Source organism: Lagopus muta, chromosome 11, assembly GCF_023343835.1.
Source record: "Lagopus muta isolate bLagMut1 chromosome 11, bLagMut1 primary, whole genome shotgun sequence".
In the NCBI taxonomy this organism is placed as follows: Eukaryota; Metazoa; Chordata; class Aves; order Galliformes; family Phasianidae; genus Lagopus; species Lagopus muta.
In genome coordinates, this window is record NC_064443.1 from 3,916,620 (window position 1) to 3,944,329 (window position 27,710).

Here is a 27,710-nt window from a genome sequence, read left to right on the forward strand (position 1 = left end):
GTGAACTCTATGCTGTGTCTTAGAATCCATTGTGAGGACAGGCATTTACTCCTTACATTGACTGAAGGAATCCTGGGAGCATGAGGATATGCTGCAGGTTTGTCCTAGTTGCTGCTGTGGTATAACTGAGAAAATTCTGCCATTACTGATGACAAAATGAAGAACTTGGATTATAATGCAGAATAAAACAACCCGTTTCAAACTGTAAATTGTAAGCTGTTTGATCGGCTTTGAGGAACTGTACTATCCTACAGTCATGTTTCTGAGTGGGACTATGTGTGAAGAGCCTAAGAAAGGCAGATAAAATACAGTGGCAAAATTGACCTATGTTAACCAGTAAAAGACTTTCAGTAGTACAAAAAATGACTTTTTTGGTCTTGCTACCATTGACGTCTGCTGTAATTTTTCTGTGCTTCTGGAGAACAGATCTTAGTGAAATGAATCCTCTGCTGCTTGGACACAAGTGTATTTTGCATTTTTCTAACTACAGACTAACAGTTACCTTGTTGTTTTTGTTACTGTTTTCCAGATTGAGCAAGAGCGGATTGACAAAATCTGGCCAAAGCTTCGAGTACTTGCTCGGTCGTCTCCCACGGACAAACATACTTTGGTCAAAGGTGAGTGAGACCACCTTCATATGTGAGCATGTAAAGTAATGGCAAAGTTATTGGAGAAGGCTCAGTACATCTTTTGCATTGCAAAATATTACTGTTAAACTGCATCTGAGCTGTCTTTAATTACAAATCACTGCTCTATTCACAGTGCAAGAAAACTTTCTTGGTAAATAAGTCCCTTGTGCTTGCATTCTACCTCAACTTTCAAAAGGAAAACACAAAGAAACTCATTGGCAGGAATAGCAGAAGTATCAGTCAGCATAAGTCAAGTAGAAGTATTAACTTATTTGCCCTGTGAATTTTTAATTGGACTAGAATGAGGCTCTGGCTGGGAATGGAAAGTGTGTTTTTGCTGGCTAGAAGAATATTGTTGAAAAATGAGTAATTTTCCTTATTACAATAGTAATTTTCTTATTACAATATTAGTTTTCAAAAATCATGTAACTAGGCATAGACTGAGTGTTATACCTATTTCAAGGCAGTTCCATTTTCCTGTAGACTCCTTAATTGTGTGCTCTGCATAGATTTCCTTTAAATTTCCATGTGTTTTTAGAATCTGTTTTTGTCCTATAAAAACTGTACCATAGAAACCATGCTGTCTCACCATGCCATTTGCAGATGGATGCTTCTTTAAAAGGGGAATTTATTTGTATCATTCTTTACAAAACCTTTTTCAAATCTCACATTTAGTGCTGGCTTGACATTTTATTCTTTTGACCTTTGATCTCACAATCAAAAGCTTAGTAAGTCAGAAAATTTTTGATCAGGAAGTTTTTGTGGGTGGCCACAAAAAGATCTTTCAGCTGTCTTGACTGCTTAAAGAATTCAGATTTAGGTAGAAAATCATTTCTGGCTCTCTCCTTTTGGTATGCCAGAGTTGTCTTGAAATGACTTTTTATGTGACTGATTACAGACGATCTGGATGTAGTTTTTTTAAAATGCCTGAATGACTTCAGAGCCAATGTTCCCTGGAGAATTTGAAGACTGGATCAGTTGGGCTCTGAGGTTGGGACTAGTGTACGTGAACAACTCAAGAAGCACAGTTCATTCAGAAGTACCAGGATCAGTGTAAGCTCTGGCATAGCACAAAAGATGAGGCAGCTGAAAACAGACTGCTGTTATTCACATTCTTGACACACTGTTGAGACCAGTGGTCTCCAAAGTGAGGTGCAAGACAGTCCACTGGGATGCAGTAAGAAAATATTTATCATTTATAAATAAAATCTCATTTTTGAACTAATTTTATTTCATCTCTATCTTATCCTTTTCAATTTGTATTTTGTGTTATTTTTTCTAATGTGACTAACATATTAGTATAGTAGTATGAATGCAATTTATAAATAATATGTATATTTTGGGGGCATTTGCTCAAATTTTTACTGATAGTCATTCACAATCAAATGTTTGGAGATGGTGGGTTTGGACAACATTATTACTAGTTCTGCATCTCAGAATTCAAACAGCACAAAGTTAGCTGCCCTTCTGCATACGATGTAGTGTCTTGTAGCTCTTGTAGGGCATGACTTGTAAAGCCTATTATAGCTTTATTTGTTCCAGAAGCATACAGCAATTTATGCTTCATTGAGTTGATTAAAAAAGTCCCCTGGAAGTACTCATTTGAATCATGTAAGATTTTCCCTGAAGAGGAAAACAGAACCTTTGCCAGAGAAAAAGAAATCAATGAAAGCTGAAGAAAAATAAGCAACAAATTATTGATATTCTATAGCATATGTACTTTGACAATCCAAAATATATTTACTACTGCTGAAAATAACAAATACAATTAATGTTGCTAAGGTATGACAAAGTCAAATGATAGACCAATTAAATACCAAACAATGTTCAAGAACAAGCCTATGGAAATCATGATGAAATTTTTTGGATGGCAATACTCTAAGGGCCATTAAAAGTTACAAGAAACTATTTAAATGTTCTCTAGTTTTGAGCTTCTTGTTAAAATGTTATATTTTTCTCAGACACTTGAGGGATCAAGAGGATTTTCTTTTCTTTGATGTATTCTAGCTGCTTTAGGGTAAAAACACACATCACAAAATAAACTTTTTTTATATTTAATTTTTAATGACATAGGGCTGCTGGAGGGAAATTTTTTTTCCTTCTGTAACACAGTGCAGTCTCACCCAGCAAAAGGATTCTTTTTCTTTTACATTTCTGTTTTTACTATTGCTGAGGGACTAGAGAAACACATGGCTCAGCATTTAAGGCTGGGCAGAGCGTGTTCTCTCAAATATTTATGTATTTGAAGTAGAGATGGATTGAAAAAAAATGTCAAAGTGATTTAGCATCACAAAGTGTTTCAGTGAAACAAAAACAGTTCACTTAGATGTCTCAATCCAGTTGAAATGCAGTCTCTTATTGACTTCATGAAGTCAGTTGGTATGATTTCAAATTATTGTTTACCTTAAAATATAGCAATACAAATGCTTGTTATCTATAGTGATGTGTCATTATATTATTACTGAAATATTTCAAAATTGTCATATTGGTTTCTAAAACAGTAAAAAGAAGCAGCTTGTTACTGATGGAAACAGCATCCTCATCTTATCAGAAAATGCAGAAGATAAAATACTCAGCTTACCAGTTAAAGAAGCTGTGTTTTCCAGTATGTTTAAATTTGGTTGAGATTATTTTTCCATGATACTAAAAACAGCTGTTCTATTTCTTTGTAAGATTAGAAAGCAGAAAAGAAACTTTAGAAGAAATTTTTGTAATTATTACCTTTAGTTACTAAAATATTCCAAATATTCTTCCTTGTGACAGTACTATTGTACTGCTGACCTCATTAGTACAGACATGCCATGACACTAGGTAAATTAATTAAAAATAAATGTATCAACTGAAGTTCTGAACTTCAGTCTTCTATATATTAGTCTTCTAACTGAAATATAAAGGTACCTGCTCAGAACAAAAATCCCACGTCTGTGCCATATTTTTCCCTGATTTTCTACTATCATGATCTTTGCAGAACAGTATTCACTTAACACTTACCAATGCTGTCTGCAACGTTATTTCACACTTTCACATTAACCTTTGAAGTTCTATCATGCAAGTAGGTAAGCATTAAGTGAATTCAAATTATCTCCTTCAGTCAGATTTTCTAAATTCTTGTTAGATGAACATGAGGTTTGAGAAGTGTAAAACATGAATCTCAACAGAACAAGCCTATGAAAATCTATTACCACATCTGTCTTTATTTGGCTTGTCAAAGAAAGATAAATATGATTAAGTGTATGGGATGATCAGCTTTCCTGCATCAGTAGCACCTGAACTTGAATGCTTACAGCTGTGTACACAGTGCTGGTATCTTTCACAGGACGTTTGTATTGTACATACAGTGCTCCTCTTGGCTATACACAGTTGTTTCAAAAAAACAAAAACATGATTTTTTCCCTCATCAGAAGCAAGTTGCTTTCTCTGGCAAATTAACGTCTTAAAGAAGGTTCATGTCTGCGTCCCAAATTCCCATAGCATCAGTGGAATCAGTATCTGGAACCGATTGTAATGTTATGCTCTAGGTATGTTCCTGTGGGTGCTGAACAAAATTCATTTTGGCAGAGAAAAATTGTAGTTGAACAGCTTAAGAGGAGAGCACAGATCAGTGAAACAGTAAGGGCTGTTTTGAGACAAATCTTTGCCAAACTTTATGAATTCCCCTGATATGCCTTGCAAAAGGTGGTTGATTGAAATAATGTATGCAAGCATTTAACTGCAGTACAGCAGTTTGTTTTGTACAATTTACTGACTGTTAGGCTTGAGAAATTAATACTGATTTTTATTTTTGCCCATTATCACTGAGTGGAAATGGGCATTTTGTGATTGGCAATCTGTCAGATCCTACCCTCATTTGAACTTCTCACTGATCAATACAGCAGTAGTTCTCCACAGCTCAAGTAAAATGCCCTTCCCTGGCATCCCTCTTTTGTGTCTGTATACCTTTTGTAAAATCTGTATTAGGATATTATTTGATACTAAAGAAAACTTCTGAGATGAAATTGTAAAAATATATCACAACTATTAACAAAATGACATCAAAAGAAAGGAGAAAAAAAAAGAGCTCAACAGTACAGCGATGTGAGGAAGGAAGGAGGAGAAACATTTAAAGTAATATTGAGAAGTCAAGGAGCATGGCTATAGCTATGAATAGCAAAGGTGAATCTTCTGAATCCTAAACAATTGCTGCTGCTTCATTTTAGAAATTTGTCTGATCTACAGAGAAGTTCCTCAAAGACCTGCTCTCTGCCAATAGCACTACAGACTTTTATTCCATACATACGTGGTTCTGATGGTTCTGTGTTGCTCAGATGGTTACCATCAGCATCTCAGCCACTATCTGCAAGAACAACATTTTATCTGTCTTTCCGTGACTGCTGATTATACCGTTCTGTGCTCTGGAGAGTGTTTGGCTCATCCCAGCTGCATAGTTTGCTTTTATGGATAAAAATGGGCAGCTGAGTAGTGTAATCGTTGACATTTGGCCACTACTTATATCCATTAGGAAGTCATTTCCTGAAAACCCTTCAGCTTCATGAAGGCTGCGCTCCCATTTGGAATCTAATCATGAGAAGATGCACTCTACCTGTTTGGAGCAGTTAATAGCACAAAGTGTCTTAGTATTAATGAATTTCTTTAGAAGCTTAAGCTATTAATTTAAAACCAAAGAGCAAATTGATTGCAAGAGGGAAGACAAGATACTTTTTAACAGTAATGTCAGCTGTTGTTCCTGTTTGTTTAGTAATACCAAAAGAAGTCATCCCAACAAACTGAAAGCTCTCATTCTAAGATGTTATCAGAATAATACGCCATTTGAGTTCATAGTGCCAGTGGAAAGCGAATGCTCTTTTTACAATTTTTCTTAAGACTGAAAAATGCAGGACACTTACTGCTTCCATACTGCACTGCAATCTTCTGCGTGTCTGATAAGACTTAACTTTGCCAAGAGGTTGCTATTGCTCTGTAATCTGCAATTTCCTATTTCTGGATGGTTATCTGATATGGCAATTATTTTTTTTCCCAGAGTAGTTGAAAGCTTTTCACACTGGATAGGTTTTGATAATTGTTTTTAGAGTATATGGTATGGCTTTGTGCAAAATATTTTAGCCAAAGAAATGTCATTTTCCCCTCCCCCTATGTTATCTACACATAAATCCTGTATTCCCAATAAATTGACAGATGGACTCTAATGTGAAAATAAAAGCATGCGTAGAGAATTATTCCCATCCTCTTAAAATGCTGAGCTGCTTCTGTGACTGTAGAAGTATTAAATCTTTCTGCATAAGTAGAAAATAGTTTTGTTTTTGGCAATTAGGTGAAAATCGATTCACCAACTGCTTTTAGTGTTTTCAATTTGAGATAATTTGTCAAAGGAAAGTGGGAATTATTTTATTATGACTATTTATTAGAATGTTTGGGTTCAGAATTCATAGAATTATTTTATATCTTCTCAAATCATTGTCAAACATCTTTCTGTTAAAAAGGTCATTTGGTTCCAGCTGGATAAAATTAATGACATTTGTTATCTTTAGGTTATACTCACTACTGATTGCCAGAAGGCATCTCAGCCAAACAGGCAATATAGTTAAAACCAAGTTCAGGAAAACTTTTAACATGATCTCAAATCTTCAGCAAAAAAATTCCACTGAAGTTTAGTCAAGACATGGACTGACAAAGATTTATTGTGATACATAACTATGAATAATAGAAACCTTCCAGAAGAATAGAATGAGCTGACCATATATCCTTTGATGTTTGTGCAAATTTTGTTGTTTTTTTGATGGTTCTGGATATTTCCATAAAGCTTCTAATAGGGATATTGAATATAATATTGATCACGTCTTTCATCATTATTTTCCTTAGAAATCAACTATTAATCTCTGTAAGATTCATGCAATCTGTGTTACACAGGCACTGCTTGGAAATACCAGGGAAGTTTTATCTTGCTACCTATTTTATATATATATATGTATGCATACACAGACATATACATTTTTTGCAGGTATTATTGACAGCACACAGGTGGAGCAGAGGCAGGTTGTAGCTGTGACTGGTGATGGAACCAATGATGGACCAGCACTTAAGAAAGCCGATGTTGGCTTTGCAATGGTATAATCTTGAGCTTATTTATTAATATTTGTGTCATTATAAATCTGCTGTAAGAAGTTTTTCATTATTGAAGTGTTGAGAAGGATAATAAATAAAGCAACATATTGGAAGGGATGGGTTGCGTTCCTTCAGAATCCTTTAATTCTGTATAATAGATTGTCTTGCTTATTTTCATACTTAATCAATATTTTGCAGATTGACTAAGTAGAATCCAATGCCTGAACAGAAAAATGAACTCAATGTTCTTCCTAGAAGTGCAGTACCCATTTGCATTGCTAAAATCCAGTGCTACATGTAAACATGTCCTCCCAACATACTATGACTCTGAGCATATATGAATAGAGAATACGTATTAAGATACGTAATTCTATTTTTATCATTTCTGTTCAAATATACTGATAGAATATTCTCAGTGATTAAAAAAAATGCCACACAAGAACAACTCAAAAGTTAACTAGTCAAGAAGCTGATGCTACACAGCATTCAGCAGTATCATGATAGGAATTCCAATGCTTTCTGTCAATGCCCTTTTCTGCTTCTTTATTCACCTTCAAAAATAGATTCAGTTAGCCAACATCCTAGCGAGTGTGAAGTGCAGAATATACTCAGCATCACTGCTACGGTGCAGGGTAACTCTATGTAACTATGACCTTGAGTATGCAGAGGTTTATATTCTGTCCATGTACTTCCTGGCAATTTTATTCCCAATTATTTTTTCCAGGGCATTGCTGGAACAGATGTTGCAAAGGAGGCCTCAGATATCATCCTAACAGATGACAATTTCAGTAGCATCGTGAAGGCTGTAATGTGGGGACGTAATGTGTATGACAGTATCTCCAAATTCCTGCAGTTCCAGCTCACTGTTAACATTGTGGCTGTGATAGTGGCTTTCACTGGAGCATGCATTACCCAGGTAAGGATAACTTCAGCATTACTAAAAGCACGAGGCCAAATCCTATTAAGCTACATCTTTTCTTAACTGAAGATGAAGGTGATTTACATTTAATTCTTACTTTGTACAACACAAGCATTCTTTCTGAAGTTCTTCTGAAAATTAAGGATTTACTTAGGATCAAATTGGTAAGTGTTAAATAGCTGTTGACGAAAGGAAGTGAGCAAATCCATCTTATCTAGGAAGTAAATTCCTCCCTTTTTTTGGCTGCATATTGCTGCTGTGACTGAGCCTGTGATGAAAGAGCAGAAAGTGCCAAGAATTGGAAGAAGTGACTTTGTTTTTCCTTTCAGAATATTCAAATAATAATAAGTATGTGTTTAATGACAGATTATGAAACGAGACTATTATTTTCAAGATAGCAGTACACAGAAGTAATCCCAGCAGGGGAACATTTTGACTGATAAAACAATTGTTTTGTAGCTTTCAGGCAAGTCCTTTTAATTTTAGGTGCAAATAACAAGCCAATTAAATGATGCCCACAGTTAGAATTGGATCCCCTTTTCTCCCTCTACACTAATCTCTTATTGTAGTCTTGCTGCACATGCAACACGTTTTGGTTGTTTACAAAAGCATACCATGTTTTTTCCTACAAGTTACTATTTCTTAATTAATATTTTTTTTCTTGTCAAGAATTTGTAGTATTTATAATGGAAGTTCATCCTCCATTAAAAAATAGAAAACCAGTAGTTTATTAATGCTATTACTCCCCCAAATGTAAATAAACATGCATTTCAGATGCTGCAGAGAGATACTGTTAGAAAAAACTTCTTCTGGTTGAGATGCACTGATGCTTCTGTGTGCATCGTGCAGCCACATGTACCTGTTTCAGCAGGTAAATTCCACCTCATGCACACCTGAGCAGAACAATGAATAAGTTATTAGCTCTGCTCTGGGGTAAACTTACATTGCAATCATGGAATTAATCCTTGAAACCAGAAACTCATGTACCTTTATGAAACCATGAGGTCAAACTTCTCCTAAGCCTTGACAGACATTTAGAGGCCGTATCTGAGCTGTGTGTGAGGAGTCTCCCAGTTCCCAGCTTCTGCTAGCGCACCGCAGCAGCTGAGTGGGTGCAACTGTTGTCATTTATCTCCTCTGAACTAATTAAGCATTAGAGCTAGGGCTGAAATTCTTAGAGAAATCAGAAATTGGTTTTAGAAGCAAGCAGCAGTGATCCTAATATATGAAATAAGTATTTTTACTCTGTGCAAAAGAAGCACTAAAACCTCAATTTATTGATTTTCTGAGAAGTAAAAAACGACAAGGTGCTAAGTGCTAGCTGCCTACCATGCTGCCTCCATGTCTTCATGATGCCTTGTTGTCACAACTGAGCCTGTGACTAAGACAGAAGTCTGAAACTTCGTTTTCCCATGGAAAATAATCACAAGCATACTGAGAAAACATTCAGCTGTAAAGTGCTTTTTACTGACAACAGAAATTACATGAATAGGTAATAAAGATGTGGAAGGTAAATCTTTCCAGATTTCAACAATTGTACTAAATAATATACAAAAAAAGCGCTAATAGCAACACGGTAAGAGTACCAGAATTGAACTGAGGGGACTGATTCCTTTTGAGCCCTTGTTTTGCAGACATTCAATCACTATTGACACACATCAGGCAATTTTTTTGTTGTTGTTACTGTCCGCTGATTTTTCATTGCTTTCTGAAAGCACCAGAAAAAATTAACTCTAGTTGTTAAGTAAAAAATTTCTATTTCATTCTTGAAGAGGTAAACATTATTGAATCAGTGCAAAGACTATTCTACACTGAGGTCTTGTGTAGCATTTGATCAATGCAGGCACGTTCCCCTTTCTATTTCCAGAGCTTTTTTCATCCTTTGGATCATTCTATCAGCTTCCAAAAGGATCTGGATCAGGCCCAGGGTGTTTGTATTAACCCCATGGTCTCTAACACCATCACTGAGACTGTCAGGTTCACAGTTTCTGTTGATGGTTTTTTCTCATGTGCAAGCTCCTAGAATTTGTGTATTTCTGCACAAAGAGATTCTTATGTAATTCATTAATTTGGCAGTAAAAACGTAAATATTCTGTAAAGGAAGAGATCTGAAAGGAGCTAAAATTGAAACTAGGAAAAAGGCAGCAGTTATTTCCACTGTGGTTCTGTTTACACTGAACTGGCTGACTGCTGATAATCTCAAGCAGCTCTCATTTCAATCTCATTCAGCAAGGATCTTGCCTTACGAATGCACATTATTACGTTAGGCTTTGACTCAAAGATTCTAGGCAGTGAAAGGGCATTATGTTTGTTTGGCTCATAAGCTCTACTAAAAATTACACTTGGGAACATACTGCACTCTCTTGTTGCTATGATAATAGCTCTAGCACAGAATGCACGAATGTACTGAAAAATCATACAGTAGGCTAGGTGTGCATGGATAGAAGTCTGCAAAACTGTGCACAGGTTTTTAATTATTATTTTGACTGAATCAATTAAGTTCTTAATAAATAAAGCTGAAATCCAGAGTTTCCAAAAAGCAGCACAGCTTTCTATGACCTTCAAAATGAACGTAGATTGAAATTTACTTTGCTTTCAGGTAGTCGATTTGGCTTTGTTTGACACACAGAACTTAATTTTAGTCCATGACTAATATTCAGGTTAATGAGTATTACCCAGCCTGCCCTTTTGGTGGTTTTATCAAATTTAGAATGAGAAAATTTCAATTTAAGGGGCAACGTTTATTTCATGCTTCTTAATGTTACCTCTCAGAAAAGGTTTTCTGTAGTTCAGAGACAGCACACTGAATGTATTAAGCTTCTTTTACGCTTATGACTTTTTGATGTTGTTTTTTTGCAGAGAGTGTCTACTATGTTTCTTCTTTGTGCTCCTTTGTTGCTGCAATAGTTTAACTCAGTATCCAACATTTATACCATACTTAATGCTATTCCAGTTTTAGAGAGGAATTACAAAGGAGAAGCATTTGGCTATTGAAGAATTTATTATGCAGGCTAAATAGGACTAATGGAAATGGTTGTTTGTTATCCTATGTCATCAGTCCCAGTGTGAAGTTAAGTAAAGAAAGCAGGAATCACGTCCTAAGTGACTGCTGCCAAAGTGATGCTGCCCCTTAGAGTGATCTAGATTAGCCTGTGCCCTGCATCAGCTTACAGCACCTTGATCTATGAGAGTTCTGTTAGTGAAACTTTGTGTTGTGGTTCTGTAAATGCTTTGAAACGTGGGTCATACAAGAAAACCCAACTTCACAAAGTCTCTGATTAAAAGTTGAATCTAGATCACTCAGTCTGCGGCTGCACACTTGTCCATTGTGTACACAGCAGCCAGCAATGGTCAGTGCAGTTTCCATGGCACAGTACAGCTGAGACAGATTAATTCACCTAATCTTTCAAGTAATCTAATTAATTTACCTCTTGCTTCCTTCTCTGTGTATAATCCAGTGCATGCTTTTAAAGCGGTGAGGGTATGACCATCCTGAACAGTTTGCATGTAATTTTTCTTTCAGTTTAGCAATTGATTTCTTTTTCACTGGACTAATGAGCTACGAACAACTGTAATCTGACTTATTTCTCTGGGTAACATCTGACTGCAGAGCCTTCAATGCAGTGAGGGTTCTTTGGAACTCTGGAACTCTGCCTACCAATTGTGAATGCTGTACTGCAAATGAGTCATTATTACATGTCTCTGAGCATCGTATAGATTTCCATATGAAATTTCATGCTGTTTCCAGTCCCCAGCATCCACAATATCAAGCAAATAATTAGGTTGTTATATTTGGAACTGTTAAAAAAAAAAAAAAAAAAAAAAAAGGCTATGTACGATATAAGATTTTAAATTGTAGTTCAGTCAAATGGAAACATTTTTTACTGGAAGTATTAAGCTAACAAATCTACATCTGTGCAAAATTTTATCTCCACTTCCAACTGTTGAGGAAATGTAATTATTCCAATAGGTTGCATTAAAGAAAGATAGAACAAAGACCACATTTTAACATTTTGTATTCAAGTAATTATTCTCGTACTAAAGAAAGATTTAATTTTTTAAAAGGACATGTTTGGAAAATTAAATGCTAATTAAAAAGCACTTCAGCAATGAACTGCTGCATGAATCACCTACTGTTTTTACTGACCTTATTAAAAAAAAGGGAAGGATATATATTTACATCTGTAATACAGTAATTTACATGGTTTACTGCAGAACTGTATTTGACAAAACATGAAATAATACCACTGGAAAATTGGAAAAAAAAGTTATAACATATTGCAATCTTTTCAGAAGGCAGAGAACCATTGGCCACTTCCATTCAGTTATCAGACAGTGTGATCTAGCAGTGCTAGCAAAGGTTTTATTTTTACATCTATGTATACAAACTACCAGACACACTTGTTTTTATGAATGGATACATGTGTACTCTGACAAGTAGAAATAAAGGGGTAAGGGTAAAAATACCTTTTCATTCCCACGCAGCTTGTCATCTAAATCAGAAGTAACAAGCGCTAACATTTTAGAGACTCTGCATGTCACAAAAGATTTACAGTTTATTTCCAGCCTTTTGTGATTTGTACTTTTAAGTGTTTCCAAAATGAAGTGTAACATCACTTGACTTAAGGGACATTTTCCTTTTACCTCTAGGCCAATGCTAACCTATTCCAAGGTCAAGTGGAAAGAAATTTGACAAATAAGTCATGATTTTGGGAGGTTTGCAGTTTGAGAAACTTCCATCCCCATAGTTTTAAGACAGCAAATGAAGAATTCATTGCTAGCAAGTCAGGGGATAAAATGCAGCAAAAATGACATTGACTTTGCCTTCCACTTTTACAGCACAAGTGAATAAAATCTGTAACGAAAGAGTAAGCTCCTTAGCTGATAGCTATTTTCCTTAGTTTCCACCAACTAATCAGAAATCAGGTGGAGTTGCAGTGGAAATTTAATTCCACCTCCTGCCCAGACTAATGTGTACTTAATGTTTTGGCTTCAGCTTAGAATGAGCTTTCACACTTGACTGAACAGTGTAGCACTGCCTATAATAGATAATTATTAGAGGCACCATAGCCACCCAAGGTGATTGGCAGTGCGAAATGGTGAGAACGTGTTGATGCCAAAACTGATGACTGCCAATTACAGTTGCGTGATTTAGAGATTGAAAGAATCTGAGTTTTTGTTGTGCTAGAAATATGTCAGGCGTTGATAGAAATCTGATCATTTGACTCTATTTATTAAGCATAACAGATAAATTCCGTTTTTGCTGACATCGATGTCAGCACACAAAGTAGCAAATTCAGCTTCTATAGCACCTCAATGTAGGGAATGTTTCTTGAGAAAACTCAGTCAAAACTACAAAGACAAAAATATGACAGTTCTTCAGGAGAAAACACGTTTTCTCTTTTCTCCATATACTGGCTAGGATCTAGGAGCCCTGGCGACTAACAACTTTTGCTACCCTTGCAGCTGAACCATTAGTATGAATTACAATAAATGAAGTCTCATTGAGTGGTTTTAGATTTATACCTTCTAAGATGGAGATGTTTCCTCTTTCTGCAGCTGCATGTCAAATGGATTAACTGAATCTCCAGATAAGCCCAGTTAATGCAACCCATGACCAAGAAGTCAAGAATCTATTAATGACAATCCTCCACCCATCCTTAGTGTACCCAACCTGTAGGACTGAAAGAGCAGGTTGCTCTTCTCCATCCCTATGAAAACACTGAAAAAGAACGTGCAGTTTTTTTAGTGTGTCAAAATATGTTTAATTATAAGGGTCTTAAAAATATTTTTCAAGAGAAAATAATACTTTAACTCAGGAAAGTTGGAATATAAGCCAGATTCACAACAGACCTGATCATTTACCTATTCTTCATGCATTTTTGGGATACTAAATGGATATTGGCACTCATAATTTGATCATATTTCATTAAAAATGAATCACAGAATCATAGAATCACTAAGGTTGAAGAAGACCTCCAAGATCATCTAGTCCAACTGTTTACCTGCCACCAGTATTTCCCACTAAACCATGTCCCTTAGTACCACATCTAAGCATTCCTGCAGCAATGGAGATTCGACCACTTCCATGGGCAGCACATTCTGGCACCTGACCACAATGTCTGAGAATAAATTTTGGAGAATAAATCCAACCTGAATCTCTCCTGGTGCAGCTTGAAGCCATCCCCTCTAGTCTTATTGCTAGTTACATGGGATAAGATTCTTACCACCACCTTGCCACAACACCTCCCTTCAGGCAGTTATAGAGAGTGATAAGGTCTCCCCTGAGCCTCCTCTTTTCCAGAGTGAACAATCCCAGCTCCTTCAGCTACTCCTCGTAAAGCCTGTGCTCCAGACCCCTCACCAGCTTAGCTGCCCTTCTCTGAACACACTCCAGGCCTCCATGTCTTTCTTGCTGTGAGGGGAATATTTTTCTTTGAGGAAAAGAGCAGAGCTCATAAAACTTTTTTATTTGCTGTTTCATACATATCTTTGTTTCAATACTGAATGATGGTGAAGTTCTCATAAAAACAGTGCCCCGATCTTCAGACTGTCACACTGTATACTAACTCCCTTCTACTATCAAATTTGTCACATTGGTATCTTACTGCTTTGGGATTTTGTGGGGCTTCCACGAAAAGGTTCTATTTGAAAGAGAATGCATGTTCTACTAATGCTGCCTATTTTGTATTCAGTCTAAAGGCATAGGAAGTTGTTAAAAAAACAACAAAAACAAGCAAAAAACCCGTAACAACAAACTTGTTTTTTCCTGATTGGACTCTTGGAAGCAATTGCAGCAATCTATCACTACAGCTGACCAGATGAATTAAAAATCACTTCTGTATAATAGCCATCCACATTTTCTCCTAAGATCAGTGCTATTTATTATTTTTTTAAACGTAAGGTAAAGTCCTCTATAATCAGACCTTAGCCACTTTCTGTCTTGAATTAAATGAGGAAAGAGCTCCTTCTAGCGGCTGGCAATCTGATTCAGAAATAGATGCTTTATTCTGACAAGAAGCAAGTTCCATATTTTCTAATCTGCTATCCAGTTACTCAACAGATTAATCAGGATTTCCTTTTGAAAATCTGAAGCATTTTAATGAGCGTCTGGATATTTTTTTAAAATTCAAATATCAGGTGTTTTCACCATCAATGTTTTTAAAAGGTCTTATTTATGTACGACATGTCTTAAAACGTCTTAACCATCGCTTCCTCATTTTTTAACAACTTCTATCTGATTCCAAAAATGGGTACTGTTTTTGTACAGGTGAAAGCTGCAAGTAATGAACCATTACTTTTTAAATTGCTTCAGCATGATTTTTCTTCCAGGAAAAAAAGCTATATTTGTGTTATGCAGTTACATAAACTCAGTTACAATATGAAGCATGTACTTCATTGTGTGTTGAAGTACAGACAGCATTATGAAATGTATTATAAATTACTGTTACACTTTATAAAAACTGTGTGATTGTAAATACTGGTGATTGAAATAACTTGAAAAAACATAAATTGGAATCATTTATTTCTGCTCTGATCACTGTTTCCAGTGATTCTGATCTTGTCTGAGCAATGAAAGAACAGACATAGTAAGGTAAACCAAAGGTCCATGTATTTAAGTATCTTGTCTTCAACACTTCTTGCAGTTGCAGTTGGAAAGGAGGAAATGAAATCACAGTAAATGACCTGACAAAAATTATTTTTTAAGGAAATAAGTAACTTTATAATTTGTCTCCACAGGACTCTCCTCTAAAAGCTGTACAGATGCTGTGGGTCAATCTAATTATGGACACTTTTGCCTCACTTGCTCTGGCCACTGAACCTCCAACAGAAGCTCTATTGCTAAGAAAGCCATATGGCAGGAACAAACCTCTTATATCCCGTACCATGATGAAGAACATTCTGGGCCATGCTGTCTACCAGCTTACTCTAATATTTACACTTCTTTTTGTTGGTAAGAAAGTCAGGCTTGTTGCATGGTTTAGAAGCACCTAGATCACATAGAGTCAGGTGTCAGAAGGCTTTAAATGTAACCACTCGACACACATACACAGTTAGGCAGCTAACAGGACTGGACTGTATAAGGGGATTAGGAACATAAGGGGAGACCCAACAGAGGAATTCAGCCACTTCACCTTGAGAGGGCTGTTTTGCCTACTAACAAAATGAAGATTGGAGATAATTTCATTTTAAAATGTAACTTGGAAGGTTACATTTTAATTAGAGTATCTAGTCCGCTCCTCCTACCTTGGATTTTGAAACTTGTTATCAAAAGCAACAAAAATCAAGACTCATTTTACCAGTATTTTGAGAGGCTGCAATCAGGGAACAAAATGTAATTCAAGAAATAATATTGATCTTAAGTATTACAGATAAGCAAGTAATCGGAATTAGGTGATAAAAATAACAAGCTGTTATGGCATTTAATTTGAAAACGAATATTAAGGGAGAAAGAATTTATCTATTTTCTTATTTCCATCCTGGACTCTTTTTCAGGCATTACTGGAAGTGGATGTTTTTCTTATGCTTTGTATTTGCAAGTGAGAGAGGAAGGAGGAGGAGTGTTTCTTGCTGCAGAGAAGTGCAGGCATTAACAACAGATTGCTACTGCTCTGCAACAATGAGTGAAATCGCCCACAGGGCTGATAGTTTTATCAATAGATATTTTGTTCTTGACAATACGTCACTGCAGTTAAATGGCACGTGTTGTTTTTGACATGTTTTATCATTATATACAGAATTTCCTAAAAGCTATATGTTTAAATTTATGGCTTTGAAAATTTTAGGAGTTTTTTGAACTTTGTTTTGAAAGCCTTGCTCCATCTTAGCTCAAACTGACAGTTTATGTCACCTCAACTGAGGTGGTGGTGATGGCCTGCTTACAATAGAGCTATTTGAATCAAAATAATTGCCAGGTTTTGGAGACAGATGCTTCCTAATATTATGATAGGCTGTTTTTTGAGGAGTGTTATCGCTTAAAATACTTTATAGTGAACCTTGATGAAAAGAAAACCAGGCTTTTCTCACCCAATCCAAATTCTTTTTGTGTCTCTGGTAAACCTGTAACTAATTTTCTCGGAAGCCCAGGAAGTACAGCCTTTTCCTTTCTGATCTTTGAGAAGGGTCACTTTTACAGTGAGATGTTCTAAATACAGATTCTATAAGATTTCAGATTTGTTTTGATCAACTACATCTTTTTGCAGCAGCATCCTTTGCTATGCCATTTAAGTGACACAGTGCAATAAATGACTTAAGGATAGGTACTCTTACAGCTATTTGTATGTTTGTGTGTGCACTGAATGAAAGCAAATAGGTGTAATGACTTTTTGTGTGTGTATAAGATAAAATACTGTAATGTTTCTGCCATTATTTTTTCCTTTATATGTATTAAGGAGAGTGTTTTCCAAGCCTTAGTGATCTCCTTGGAGATATATCTTAAAAATCTCTACTCTCTCAGAGTCCAACTTTTACGGTCTCATATTGTGTTACTAATATATTTTTTTGATATAATAATATACTTTCTGTCAAAAGGCTATAAGCCAAATTCTTGCTTTAGAGCCACGCTCATTATTCCCAGTGACCCCAACGTGAACTGCTCAAATATCCCAAGGCAAAATAAATCACTGTCAACTTAGCTGACAGAATTATGACGTCAAAGGGAAACCTCAGGAAACCTTTGCTTCTTAGTTCAGAAATTCTGCGTATAGCACTAGTGGGATAGCAGAAGATGTTAAAGATTTATTTGCTTTTATTATTGCAACACTTGTTATGAATGTGGGTTGTAGTGTGATAACCTTTACTCTTTATTTCATTCGTTATTTACTCTTTCATATGAAAGTCTCATTCTTACTTCAAATGAATACCTTACTCCTAACTGCGTGTTATCTGTAAACTTTTGTCAATGTGAAATGAGGTCCATTGGGTATTTTTTCAAATCTTATCTCAATTTTACTATTACTCATAAAGGATTTTATCCTCTTTATTGGTCAGATCTAAAAGTGAAAATCAAATTATCAAAATAAAGAGCAATGCCTGATGTTGTGTTTCAGAGCAGATTTAACAGGATGATGATGATCACATCTATTTAAAATCAAGAATGCCTGTGTTTTTATCATTAATATCCATGAACACTTGTCAAGAGTCATGGCAAGCGTACTAGCAAATAGGTTAAAAACTGCTGAAGAGTGACTGCTTCTAATTCTGGTAGAAAAATGGAAACATACTAACAATGGGTCTTTAGTGCTTACTGCATCAGAAGGAATTGACTTAGAGTATTTACCACTTGGTTAGAGGAAAAATACTATGAAAACTGTGAGCTGGTATATTGAGTTATTAGAGAAAAGTTATCACTGGGGAAGCTTTCTGCTCAGGAACTTTAGATGTCTTTTGCTTTCTGGAGTGCAGAATTTTGCCTTTAGATAATAAGATGAGAAAAAAAGTAGAGCAAAGCAGGCAACTAGCTAAAGCAAACAGAGGAAATTAAAAAAAAAACTCCATTTGTTGTATTCTAGTGGAAACCTTTACTTTTGTCTTCTACCTAGGTGAGAAAATGTTTAAAATTGACAGTGGGAGAAATGCACCACTCCACTCTCCTCCTTCAGAGCACTACACCATTATCTTCAACACTTTTGTCATGATGCAGCTTTTCAATGAAATCAACGCACGCAAAATCCATGGAGAGAGAAATGTCTTTGATGGCATCTTCAGAAATCCTATTTTTTGCACTATTGTACTGGGTACATTTGCTATTCAGGTAATGATTTGGTCAAAATTTAATACTACTCAAAAGAAATTTAGGTGACTTTTTCTACGCCTGTTTAATCTAAAAGATGTAGGAGGCACAGGAACTGTAAAACCACCTGGATTAATGTACTTCCTTAATCAATATGTTTGTCTATAATGGAAAATGTTGTGTAGTCATCCTAACACAACATAAGTGTTGATCATTATCACCAAGTGAAATCTTAAATTAATCTGAAGATGTAACAATAGCTGGATGGTTTGTTTACTTTTTAAAAGATATTATTAAATATACTAACCAATAGCAACATGGTATTTTACAATAACTCTATAGCATTAATCCATTCTTCTAAGGTTAAATGTCACTGTCAAATCTTATTTCAGGTTCTCAGTAGTGCTACTGATTGGTAGTAATTCTTCATATCTATCTCAAAAGTTTGTTGTCCCAATCCTATGTAAACATAATTACAGAAATAGACCTTTTCCTCAACATTTATAATTTTTATTTCATAAGACCTCTAATTCCTCATTCTGCTTTAGTCTCCATACATTTGCTGTCTTCTATCCTGTACCTGACACAATCTGACGTTACCTTTCAGACCTCACAGTTGCTGCATTCAACTACTTACATGTTTATGACACATATGACATATACATGAACTATTTATATGACATTAGCACCAATTCTGCAATGGCATCCTGGAAACCATCAGATTTGGGACCTTTCTCATGAAAGGAATAAAGAGAAGAATAAAGTCATTTCAATCTGGACCACGGTAGTTTGAAAACAGAAAGGGAACCAATAAATAAATTGTTGCAATATTGTGTTGCAGCAAACCATAACGTAAATTACGTGTGGGATAAAGGAAGGACACCATTGCATGGAGGTAGAATTTGATAGTGATGGTCTTCAACTGCTCAAGAACAGGGGTTTGCTAATCTGAACCAGAATGCCTCCAGCGAGGCCTGAAAAATCTTTACATTATTTGTCATGGGAATTGTTTGAGAACATTTTCCTCGTTCTAGTCATTACTGTACTCAATTTCATGCAGCTAAAGAAAAAGTGTTATCTAGCTACTAGCCACATTTCTGATCTGTTCCTAATTTTACTCCTCCCTCCCTGATTTTCTGATAGCAGAAGTATTTCAGAACACAGTTCACAACAAGAGATTCGCACTCTGACAGTGAATCAAAAAGGATATAGTGGTTTAAGACTATTCAGGCTGTGACTCTCATTTGCTTTTCAGTCTTAAAGTCACGTAACTTTCCTTGGGACAATAGACGGTTACTGTATTTTTTCTTCTCTTATGGAAATATAACTTTGAATAATGTTGTTTGCTGAAGCAATGTCAGAATAGTACTTACTATTTTGTCTGTGTGTTGTTACATTTGACTGTGTGAGCCAAGCATTTTGTTCTAAGGAGAAGCTGATTAACTCCAGCAGCTTGGTCTATTTAGATGTATGTGAGAGATTGCAGAATTGTTTTTAATTTCATGCCTAAACTTACTACACTCCGTGTGTATTTATTTTTTAGGCAAAATTATGAAGTATTTTTTAAGTACAAATAGCAACAAAATATTTTTCATAGATTTACTATTCCTTTTGTACTTTCTGCTGAGTAGAGGCTCACTTCAACTCTGAGCGCAGCAGTTACACTAACTGTCCTCATCCAAAACCTCTCTGAAAAAAATCAACAGCTTTGGCAAAAATTTCAAAGGAACAAAATGGAGACTCTTACAACGTAGCATCCGAAGAGTCAGAAAATTCTTCTGAAAGCTCCACAGCAGCTTGAGAAATAAAGGGATAACTATCACTCCTCTCCTTAGAAAAGCAGCTTTTTTTATACTTTAATCCCTTTTTTCTGCTTTCAGAGTAAAATAGTAAGATTTTCATATTGAAGGAAGATGGTTTAAAAGATGAAATACCCATCATAGAGCAGTTGGAAAATTCTTAATGTGAAGTTGTAACTTCTTTCAAGTTTAGCATTATATTCACATTTATTTGTCCACTTTTCCCTTACTCCAAACATTTCCTGTCCGCTGCCTTCCATTCTTTGCCCCCTTCCTTCTTCCTGTATATTTACAATTCACACAGAAAGAGTCAGTGTTCACTGTTTGTTCATTGTTTACTTACTAGAAGACACAAATGACTTTTAACTACTGTTATGCAGCTTTTGAGAGTTTAAATATCTGAATTGTGTTGTAAGGGCCATTATTTCATAGCATTACTGCTAACAAAAAACAGTAATATCTGAATTTCAGTTAGCAAAACATTCTCAATCTAACCAGGCTTAGAAACTTGTTCAGGTTCTATGGGTGCTGGTTGTGTCTTCTGCATAATATGAATAGGTTCTTTTCATGTGTGATTTTCCCACCATCTTTCTCCAACAGAACTACATTTTGGCAGTGTCAGTCTATCATGATAACACATCTGTAAGTGTACAATAAAATATCAGAGAGAAAAATTTCTTGTGCAGAGGCAATTTCAAAATAAACTGCCATCCAAAATAAAGTACTTACCCCATTTCTTCTCTGCTTTTCTTTGTAGATAGTAATTGTCCAATTCGGAGGAAAACCATTTAGCTGTTCTCCCCTGCAGCTTGATCAGTGGATGTGGTGTGTATTTATTGGATTAGGAGAACTTGTATGGGGTCAGGTAAGCATCTAGGAACATGCAAAATATCTTTTGTTTTTATAAACCAGTCAAAGACCAATTTTTTGCCACAAGTCACACAGAAAAGCAGTTCATGACCCTACTATCCTGTTTCCTTCCCAGAACATCATATTTCCCACATGCTGAAATACAAATAGCTCCCTAACTACTTCGATCATTTTATCCCACTTTTACTTTTCATTCCTGTTAATTTTCATATCTTTTCTTTCCCTAAGCAGGGTATGCTATCAGAAAAAACCAAGCTATCATCCTCAGTGCTCTGTGTGAAAGACATTTGATTCACAACCTATAAATATAAAACCATATAGCAAATGCACTATAAGCTTCTTATAGACTACCCAAAGCAATGTCTGTTTGGCCATGACAAATTTTTGAAAGTGAAAAGACATTCCAGTGCTATGTCAAACCACACCTTGTAACTTGCATAAGACCAAGCCTAGTGCATTTAATATACGCCTGCAGCAATCCTACTTTTGTGTACAAAGGACAGAGGAAGGGGTGACAGAAAAAGGAAATTTTTCCTAGCATAGTTGCAGAAAAGTGCAGATTAATTCACATCATTTATGAATTCTGCTAAAACCTGTATCATCATTAGGTGATACCAGGTTATATATACAAGTAAAAACAAGTGTCCATGTGATAATTAAGTTACGTGATTAGCTGTCATAGTACAGTTACAACTAGTTTTGTTGAAGTATTACATTTTATATATAAAATTGGATTACAAATACTAGTAGTTTTTTTTTATCTTTGAATATACTTTTAATGTCTTTAAGTGGGTGCTACCTGACACATCTTAAGAAGTGCAAAAAATATTAACATTCTGCTTCTCAGATATAAAGATGCACATTGATCTGCTCATTTGCCAAGCAAGAAATTGCTGATGCAGTTGAATACAGAATTGATTTGATTGAATTGTAATGAGTAAATTCTAGCTTTCAAAACTGATGTATTATGGGAAAAAAATTACTATATAAGCTTTTTGGACAGCTGGACCTTTGATTTTTTTTTGAAGAATAAGCTCAATTAGAACAGCTTTTAATACACATTTTGCTGAAAATCACCATTATTACATTGTGCTAATGTAGTTACTATCTGAAGGTGAAATTTGAGTTATTAAGTTACATGGGGAGAAAAAGGAGAGCTATGTTCTATCACACAATCAATACCAAATATAGTTGTTTATATAAATGCTGTCTTGCAAGCCCTTCATCCACATCAGTTTCATCAGACATCAAGTAGCCTCTCTCTATAGAGTACTGGCATCAAATTTTTTGAAAGCTGGGAAGCTGTAGCAGTTTCAGTAAGTACTGCAATGACGAGCACTTACCTTTTATTTTTTCACTCCTGCTCTGTCTTTGCTTGTGTCATGATAATTCATTCTTTTTTCAAGCTCTTCAGGTTTTCCAGCACAAAGTACATTTTAAAAGGTTTCATAGCTTTGGACATTTCTTTATCTGTCTTTAACAGTGATGTAATAAAAGCAGTGTTGTGGTATACAAAGTTCAAGGAGACCATCAGCAGAATCAACAGTATGTTCTCATCCTGAAAATATATGGTGCCTATTCATCCATTTTCCTCCAACTGTCAGCTGTATGGAGTACCTTCAACACTCTTATTTTCAGAATAACTTAGCTTAGTCTGTGCTGTGGCTTATGTGATCTGGACAATACCACATGCTTGACAGCTGCAAAAATCAGTATGACAAACTGAGTAAGACTTTCATCCATCAGACAGCAACTTCCATGGCTGTCGAATGTCCGAGAGCTGTAGTTTCTGATCTGCTTATTCTTTTCTTTTCCAGCTGACTCCATTTTTATCCACACATCTAGGCTTCAGTGACTGCTCACTGCTGAAACAAAAGAAAAAAAAAAAAGCAGGTTTTTTTTTTTACTAGACGTGTCTAATAGTTAATTTTGAAGTAGAATTTTTTTAGCATTTAAAATGTTCTAGCTAATGTCATGTTTAAATGGCCATCTGTATTTCTATTCAAGCTGACAGAAGAAATCAGAAAAAAATGAGTACCCAAGATAACAACATTGAAATTTATCCACAGTAATCATATTCAACACCATCTTAATTTGCTATTTACTTAAGATCGGTAGCAATCTCTTCTATTAATTACTTCCAGTGACCATTTAGATAGCGAAACTGAATAAGAAAATGGGCTGACATAAACTGAATGTATTAGCAATGAGGACAGAGTAACAGAGAACTCTACAAAAAGTCCAACAGGAAGATACTCAGAGGTGCACTGTTAGAAACCTTGTTTCTGTTACATGCTGAGAAAACTATTTCGGTTTTCCAAATCAAAGAGAAACGGAATACCTGAACCAATTTTAGTGTGAAGAGACTTATACGCGTGAGATGCAACTGATTTTCAGCTTACATTAACAGCCATTAGTCTATTTTCAGTCATCAGAAATGCCTAAACACTAACTGCAAAGTATCAATCTTGTTTAGTTTCCTGTAAATAATTACATTCAAATACCCACATCCCCCCTTAGTTTTTTTGAGGAAGGACAATGCTTCTTTCCAGCCATCAGCTTGCTCCATAGCCATGTATTTCTAATGCGGTTTAGCAATGCACATAATGCTGATTGTTTATAAAATGGAGTTGTATAAATGTAAAGTACCGTAATGAATACACAAACCTGAAGCTTTTCTGGAAGATTAGAAATCTCATTAAAATATCAGAATTCTTTTACAATTAGCAGCTTATTGCTTTTGCTATTGAATTATGTTGATGTTTTCAGCAGCACTTTGTAATTTTAGGTCATTGCAACCATCCCAACAAGTAGGCTAAAGTTCTTAAAGGAGGCAGGGCGGCTCACTGAGAAGGAAGAGGTTCCTGAAGAAGAACTCAATGAAGATGTTGAAGAGATTGATCATGCAGAGAGAGAACTTCGACGTGGACAAATTCTCTGGTTCAGAGGGCTTAACAGAATCCAAACCCAGGTATGCTAAAAAGTAAATGACCCCATTTTCTAGACGTAATCTGTGATTAAGACAAGCTAATATTATAGAAATCCACAGAGAACACTTCTATACTGGAACAATGGTACTTGGAAACTGCTTTACTGTTTTCAAAGGAGCATTGCGTGAAATAGTAAAACAGGTGAACTTTAAAATGTGAGTATATAGTGGGAACTGTAAATATTATAAAAATATTCAAAATAGGAATACCTTTTTTGACTCTACTGTGTTTTTCTACTTCAGTGATGGCAGCTGAAAAAACAGTGCTACTTGGAAAATGCTACCTTACGCTATTGCTAGCAAAACGTTACAAAGGCTTTCTAAAACATGCCATTTTATTTTCCCTAAAATGTGTTGTTGGTCCCACTCATGCAATAAGGGTAAAATATTTGGATTAGAAGTGTAAAGCATCCCTTTTTTTAAAAAGATAAAATATGTTACTGTCATGTATTTACAGATATTTATACATATATACATTCATATGTAACAGGAATTAATTTGTCTTCCCTTTAAGGTCTTGAAAAATCTGATTCTGGATTTGAAATAGTAAGGGCTTAAGCATCCACTGAATACTGAATTGTGTGCACTGGCTGCTCTGGGTGCTATTTTAGAATTACTTTTTTCTACTTCTCCTAAATACAAAAATCTATGATTTTTTAAAAGCAAAATTAAAGGATTCAGATGAATGGTAAAAATACTAAATACTAAATACTTGCACTGAGCCGCACTATGAAATTTAGTGCAGTTTAGCCTAGTAAGTAAAAACGCTAGAAAAGTATTTGAACTATTTTGCCTTTTCCCTTGCAGTGAAGTAGCATGTTTTAAAGCACTTTAGTCTTTCTAACACCTGAGCCAGCTTGCAGAAGAGAGCAACTTTTAAAGACATGTATTCCCCATGATATCAGATGGTTCCATGAATGTTTTGCATAATACTTACACAAAAGTAAGAGGTGAATAGTTAAGAAAATACTTATGATTTGAAGAATCTTTTAAAGAATATTTACATCTAAGAAGATTTTGAGTTTGACATTTTGGTCTTAATTTGAGATGGATGGTATTTTCTCCCTTTTTCTATATACAAATGGATACTTTTTTTTTTTTTTTTCCCCGGAGAAAAGATGCAGCCATGCCTTTTAGAAAAATGGGAAAGCAGTTAACTGAAGCTAGGATGGTTAGGTCTACTCAGTGCATCACAGCAAAAAGAGAAGGGAAGGAGGATGGAAACTGCTGTTAGAGAAAGATTAAGGATTTGGGTAAATTCCTGAGCAGCTGATGATTAAAAATGGATCTTCAGCTTTAGGGTTATGTGTCTTGACTCCTGTCTTGAGTCAGGAGCACTCATCAGCAGAGAAAATTCAAATTGTCATAGTTCTCTTACTTAAAAAGGTACAAACCAGTGCCCAGGTAGTGGTGATCATTTTGGAAAGATGACCTCTAAATGTGCATTCTTTTCTTCCTGATGGCTATAGGAGGAGTGTTGCCTGTTGGCATTTCTGTCAGGATGTCTTTCTGGTTGTGGTGAGTGTAAAGAACTACAGAAAAAAAGAAAATTACATCCTTTCAGCTCTTTTTCTAGTCTGAGAGGTAGCTTTTAGTTCTTCTGCATATCTTTGTCCACTTAATTCACAGAAAAATTATTCTTTTACACTATTTAAAACAAAATGAATTTAATTACGTTTCTTTCCTAACATCCATCTTAGTTTCTGTTCTGCTCTTAGTTGTAGATGTATCCTTGGTAGGATGTACTACTTCGTTTCCTACCAAAAGGCTCTGTGATTTTTTTTCTCATTTTGTTCATTCAGTGACTTTGATTTTTACATTTACATTTCACATCTGTGGAATGATAATGGAAAAAGGAAATGGGCCAAGAGACTCAAAAAGAGTTCCAGTTGCAGTTTTCAGATGTCTGCTGCAGAGCGATGAACCTATGTACAGGTCAAATTAGATACCTTGTTGGATGGACCTTGAGCGCATTTTGATGTGCTGTGCGTTGCGGCCCATCCAAATGAATTCATACACTTGTACTACGTTTCCCAGGAAGCCATCTAAAGAAGAGTTGATGGAAGAAGATGAGGATGTCTGTAGCATCCTTGGGGAGCTGGAGGATTTGCAAGAATCCTCTGATGTCTAATGCACTTCTGGAGATGCAAAAAAAGAAGGTAGAGCATCCCCTCACTTTATATATATAAGAGGATGACAGCTAAGATTAGGAATAAGCTGTAGACTCAAATCTCAACAAATCCAGTCTCAACCGTCATGCACTTGTGCTGTGTAATGGGTGATGTTTATTTTGGATTATTTTCTGTTCAGACTGTTGTGGACATACAGCTCCAGCATTCAACAAAAGCCTTCACTCCTAAGAAAGTTATAAAGAATCTATGAACATTTTTGTTTTGTTTTTCCTACAGATAACTAACAGATTTCCAATAAAACCTCATCCAAACTGACAAAAACTTTAGAGTAATACAGACTTTGGCCTGGTTGGTTTTTTTTGTTTGTTTTTTTCTTTTTGATTGCACTTTCAAAGCACAGGTTTCTCTAGGCACTAGAGAAAGAATTTCCATTGCTGATTCTTCACACTGAGATGCCAGATCCATCTCTATTTCATGCTGCACGTGCATGAATTTACGTGAAAGAAAAGTGCATGAAAAATGCACACCAAAGTCACAGACACTGACTGTGTATTTCTGATTTTGTCTACTTCTGTTCGTTTGCGTACTTCACTGTCTTGCAGTTTATGTCTTCTCTGGATGAACACGTACTGTCTTCTGATTGGCAGAGTTTCATTACTGCACAGCACTCTCAGAAGACTGGTAACGCCAAGTTTCACACATGGCTCATTCTAATTACAGAAGCTTCATGAAGATACAAAAATAGTCTCTAATTTCATTAATGACAGGTCTTTTCTCTGCTAGTTTTCAGCAGTGATTTCCAGTTCTTTCTTGCAGTTCTCAAGAATTCTTCATTCTGAGTTCCATGAGTTCAGTGCATCTTTTTAAGTTGCATACTGACAAGTTTCTGTAGTTAGCTCACATTTCAGTAGGAAAAAACATTTACATATGGAAGTTTGAAAACTTTTCAGGTTATATATTCAATTTTCATAACACAAGGGCTCTGTCCTCCCTCTGCTTCTTTCAGTCTGTAATTCAGAGTCTGTGTTATCTACTTAATGTGGCCCAAAAGCAGGAACTTACTAAATATTAAAACTTTCTAAACTTACTAAATATTAAAACTGTTTTGAGAGCAAAAAACAAGACAAAATAGTTTTATAAGTACAGATGCCTTCTTAACTGCTACAGAAATACTTTTAATTTTTTTCAGAAATTAATGTGTCTAGAGACTGCTATGGAAAAAAAATATTTTTCTTTGGATATTCAATATAGAGATTTTCATTCATTTCTGAACTAAAACCTTCCTAAGCAAATGCAAACACCACGGCAATGACAGTCACTCCCAGCAAATGCTTTCAAAGTTAAATAAAAAGCTAGTACCTCTTTTTTTTTTTTTTTTTTTCCATTTTTTTTTTCATTTCATATAGTATTTAATACAAAAAGATTGCTGGAGACCACATAATTAGAATGGAAACTGTTTTATTTAATGCCAATTAAAGTTTATTTTGCTTTACTAATACTAAAGCAAACTGTTTATCAGAGATTGAGCAAAGCCAATTTCT

At 35.5% G+C, this 27,710-nt stretch overlaps 1 protein-coding gene across 4 annotated transcripts in view; it reads left to right on the forward strand.

Annotated features, from left to right (window-relative positions):
* The window catches only part of ATP2B2 (ATPase plasma membrane Ca2+ transporting 2), a 355,270-nt gene that overhangs the window by 311,656 nt on the left and 15,904 nt on the right, over window positions 1-27,710 (forward strand). For all 4 annotated transcript variants that reach the window (XM_048957828.1, XM_048957824.1, XM_048957825.1 and 1 more), the window contains 7 exons: window positions 530-617; window positions 6,625-6,731; window positions 7,453-7,644; window positions 15,388-15,601; window positions 18,189-18,400; window positions 20,936-21,043; window positions 23,837-24,019. In XM_048957828.1, the coding sequence (XP_048813785.1) occupies window positions 530-617; window positions 6,625-6,731; window positions 7,453-7,644; window positions 15,388-15,601; window positions 18,189-18,400; window positions 20,936-21,043; window positions 23,837-24,019 (1,104 nt within the window). The remainder of the gene's footprint in view (window positions 1-529; window positions 618-6,624; window positions 6,732-7,452; window positions 7,645-15,387; window positions 15,602-18,188; window positions 18,401-20,935; window positions 21,044-23,836; window positions 24,020-27,710) is intronic.